We start from the raw sequence: 3,450 nt of genomic DNA, 5'->3' as shown, positions 1-3,450 counted from the left end.
CGGAATCGGGCATGTTCAGGGTGGCATGGCCGTAGACCGTGGCTGGGTTCTGACCCCCACTGTAGCTTAAAGGCGAGGAAACGCTTGGGTCCGTGACAGAAGAGTCAGCTTGCGGGTACCAGGCTTCCAGTCAGATCGATTCCCCCGGAAGCGTACTTTGCTTACTTGAACGGGTTGCTTCTCTGTTGATCCAATGGGAGGGACATAGAGCCCAGACCTCCACGAGTCTCATCGCTCTGGTGCTTTTTTAGAATTTTTTATCAGAGAATATTACAACCACGGTGTTGGTATGATTTAAGAAGTTATTTTACGACCGCGAGAACAACTCATTCCACGTCGGCGAAGCTCTTCGCAGTCTTTGTCCGCGTCGATTCGGGATTCGGGAACGGGCGTCAAGATGAGCCTGGGTCACCTCGCCACAGAGGGCTGTTTCCCATTCCAGTTTTAAATGGCTTCTTCACGTGCTGCCTGGCAGAGAGCCTCACCTGCCTCAACTGCGGCCTGTGGGCTGGACAGTCAGGTGGTTGTGTGCTGTCTCTTCACCTTAGGGTGAAGTGCGTGACGCGGCCATGTCACATGGGTGACATGAAGTGATGTCACGGCGGCGTGATGGCCGGGGCTGACCGCGAGAATATCAGTGCACTGCATTTCGTTGCAAATTAGTTAAGGGGCTTGTTGGGCAAAAAGTCAAGTGTTTCCGAAATTTCCTCCAATGACAGGCGACTGCCAATCACAAGTCCCTAGAAGATCCTAGAGAAACAGTCAGCACGTATTCATTAAGGTAATGGTGACGCTTTAACAAGGAGCGGGAGAGTAGCTGCTTTCCAAAAAATTCGTTTTATGGAAAGAACATTTTGAAAACAGCTGTTTTTAATTGTTCCCATCGTTCTGTACGTTTTGTTGCCAGACACGATATAAATGTGCCACCTATTAAAAGCTCTAATATCTGCACCCTTAACTTGGGAACAGTGTTTTTCTAATCTACTTTAAAATCCTTTAAATGGAAATTTCAGTGGATTTGGAATGGCGTCGTTAAAAATATGAGCGTGCCGTGATCCCCGTGATGGGCTGCGGGAGCCATTACATGACAGTGGGGGGCGTGGGCTTTACTAGCTACACGTTCACACCGGGCCTTGCAGCAGCGCGGGGGTGAGCCGGGAATGTCTCCCCTGCTGCTGGGCGGCGGGGCGGGGGGGGGGGAGCGGGGGGTGGGGGGGGACCTCTTCCATAGGGGTCCGCGTGTCTCTGGGAGGGACTTTGTGGCTTGGATGGACTTCTGTGAATAAACTCACGCTGTACCTGGGCTCCTTTCAAATCACTGAATCATAAAACGTTCCCTATGTTTGAAAAATATGGAAGCATAGCCAATCCCGTGCTCTCATTAACAATATTACGACGTTTGACTTAATTCGATTTCAGAGAGGTTTGTCGATACTCTTAGTAAATGGCAGATTAAGATATACTTTTAAATATGAGTTATTTTCTCCTTATCCTTTAAAACACTCTGCTTTGGGTATTTGTTGTAATGTTTGTAATAAGTTGGTACATAGCACGGTGTATAACTAATAGCAAACGTCTGTGTGTTGGCCCTGTGTGCTTGGGTTTCTCATTGATGGGCTGTGCTGTCACACACGTTCGGAGACCACGGATCCAGGCAAACTGGGTTTATAAAGGCTCCGCTGTAACTCTCAAGGGTACCTTCTGGTCGATGGTGTTCGGGTCCTTACCTGGTGAGCTAGGAGAGGGCGTAACTAAGCGCGTGCGGGGCGTCCTGACTGCAAAGCAGGGCAGCCTTCAGAAAGTGCTTTCCGGATCGAATGAGGAAGTGTGCTTCCTGGGTTCCCATAAGAGGAAGTGCTGCTTCAGATCTTGGGGTCGCATTGGCCTCCCTCTTGGCCACCAGCTTCTTGTGTCCCTGACTGCCCGCTGCCTTGGTCCAGTGGAGGAGCCTCCTGGGGCCAGAGGCAGTGAAGGGTGTCCCTCGTGAGCTGGGAGAGCCCCTGCCGGCATCGCTGCGGGAAGCCCCTTCGTGCTGCTGGTTGGCGTGGTGTGCAGCAGGTGCCACGCTTGGTGTGTGAGCGGGGACCTGGCCTGGTGGCCCGGCCCTGGGGACACACGCAGGGCAGCAGTCAGACTCTCGGCGGTGAGAACGGCTCCTGTGGCCGGCCCGGCTCCTCCTGCAGTCTCTGTGGGTTGAACTGGACACGAGACGGCGTCCAGGGCTCTGGGATGTGAGGTCGCACCGTGTACGGGAAGGAGCGCTGGCTTTGCAGCCGACAGACCAGGCTCCGGGCTCCGAGTCTGACCCACTCTGTCGCTTACCTCTAAAAGATCCCGGTGGCAGACCAGATATTGTCCACACCGTATGCACGATGGGCGCAGCGCACAGAAGTGCCTGATAGCAGTTTCATGACAGATACGGAGAGGACGGTCTTGCATCCTGTAGAACCTGTGAGACCCCGGTGGTCCACACCCCCCGTGCATCCTGGGGCTTGGGCCGCCGTGATGCCACACTCTCGTTTGTCGCCCAGAGCATCGCGCCACCCCCACCTGCCAGGCTCTGCAGCACACCGTTCGTGGGTTATTCTAAGGGTGCGATTGTGAGACCGCTGATTAGAAAGAGTCACTTTGGAGCACCTGGCTTTTGACCTCCACACTCCCCAGTGAGGAGCGTACAGCGTTAACTGCAGCCTTGGAGACGCCGCCTCGCCTCTCCGGGCCTGGCGGTTTCTCACTTAAACCTGGTTTGGAGTGGTCGTGGGGCTCGAGCTGATCCACGTAACGTTCACGGAGCACACAAAGGCTGGCATTCGTGGACCCAGCCATCAGGTTTAATCCTGGGGGTGGGGTCAGCTAATCGAGGGTGGGGGTGGCCTCAGAGTGGAGCCGCTGTGTTTCCGGAAAGCCTCCACTGGCCACCTCGGGCCCAGGTGGGCTGTGTTGGTCCATGCAGCCCTTCCACGTGGCGTGTTCGTTTTCAGATATTTATTGTGCGGTCCGAGTGTTTTCTAACCCTCTCTTCTCTTTCTGTGTCGTAGGGACGCAGCTCTTCAGCGGTCAAAGCAGCTTTAGAGTCACGACGTTGAAATTTCACCCGAAAGACCCGAGCCTTTTTGTGTGCGGCGGCTTCAGCTCGGAAATCAAAGCCTGGGATGTGAGGTCCGGCAAGGTGAGTCCACCGCCTCGCCCGCGTCCTCGCGCACCTTTCCACAGGCGGGTCCTGGCCGTGCGAGCCCTCGATCGATTGGAGGCCGGTCGGGATCGATTGATCGGGGGCAGGTCGGGATCGATCGGGGCCAGGTCGGCGTCTCCAGATAGCACCCTTCTGATGGAGTGATTACCACCTAACGTTTCGTTAGTGCCAAGCATCATTTGTAGGTGTTTTGAAAAACGTTTTTGAGTTGTTAGACAATTAGAAAAACATCCCAGGCACAGTTCTCTACAGCATGT

The 3,450-nt window shown here is 54.4% G+C and overlaps 1 protein-coding gene across 1 annotated transcript in view; it reads left to right on the top strand.

Moving 5' to 3' along the window:
• Positions 1-3,450, top strand: part of WDR25 (WD repeat domain 25) — a gene marked incomplete at its 5' end in the record, with an annotated part of 54,006 nt that overhangs the window by 8,806 nt on the left and 41,750 nt on the right. Inside the window, one exon of the mRNA XM_011385010.2 lies at positions 3,039-3,169. Coding sequence (XP_011383312.1) covers positions 3,039-3,169 — 131 coding nt within the window. The remainder of the gene's footprint in view (positions 1-3,038; positions 3,170-3,450) is intronic.

The sequence above is a fragment of the Pteropus vampyrus genome, unplaced genomic scaffold (genome assembly GCF_000151845.1).
Source record: "Pteropus vampyrus isolate Shadow unplaced genomic scaffold, Pvam_2.0 Scaffold641, whole genome shotgun sequence".
Lineage (NCBI taxonomy): Eukaryota > Metazoa > Chordata > Mammalia > Chiroptera > Pteropodidae > Pteropus > Pteropus vampyrus.
The sequence above is the reverse complement of the archived record's forward strand: the minus strand, read 5'-3'. Positions and strand labels throughout refer to the sequence as shown.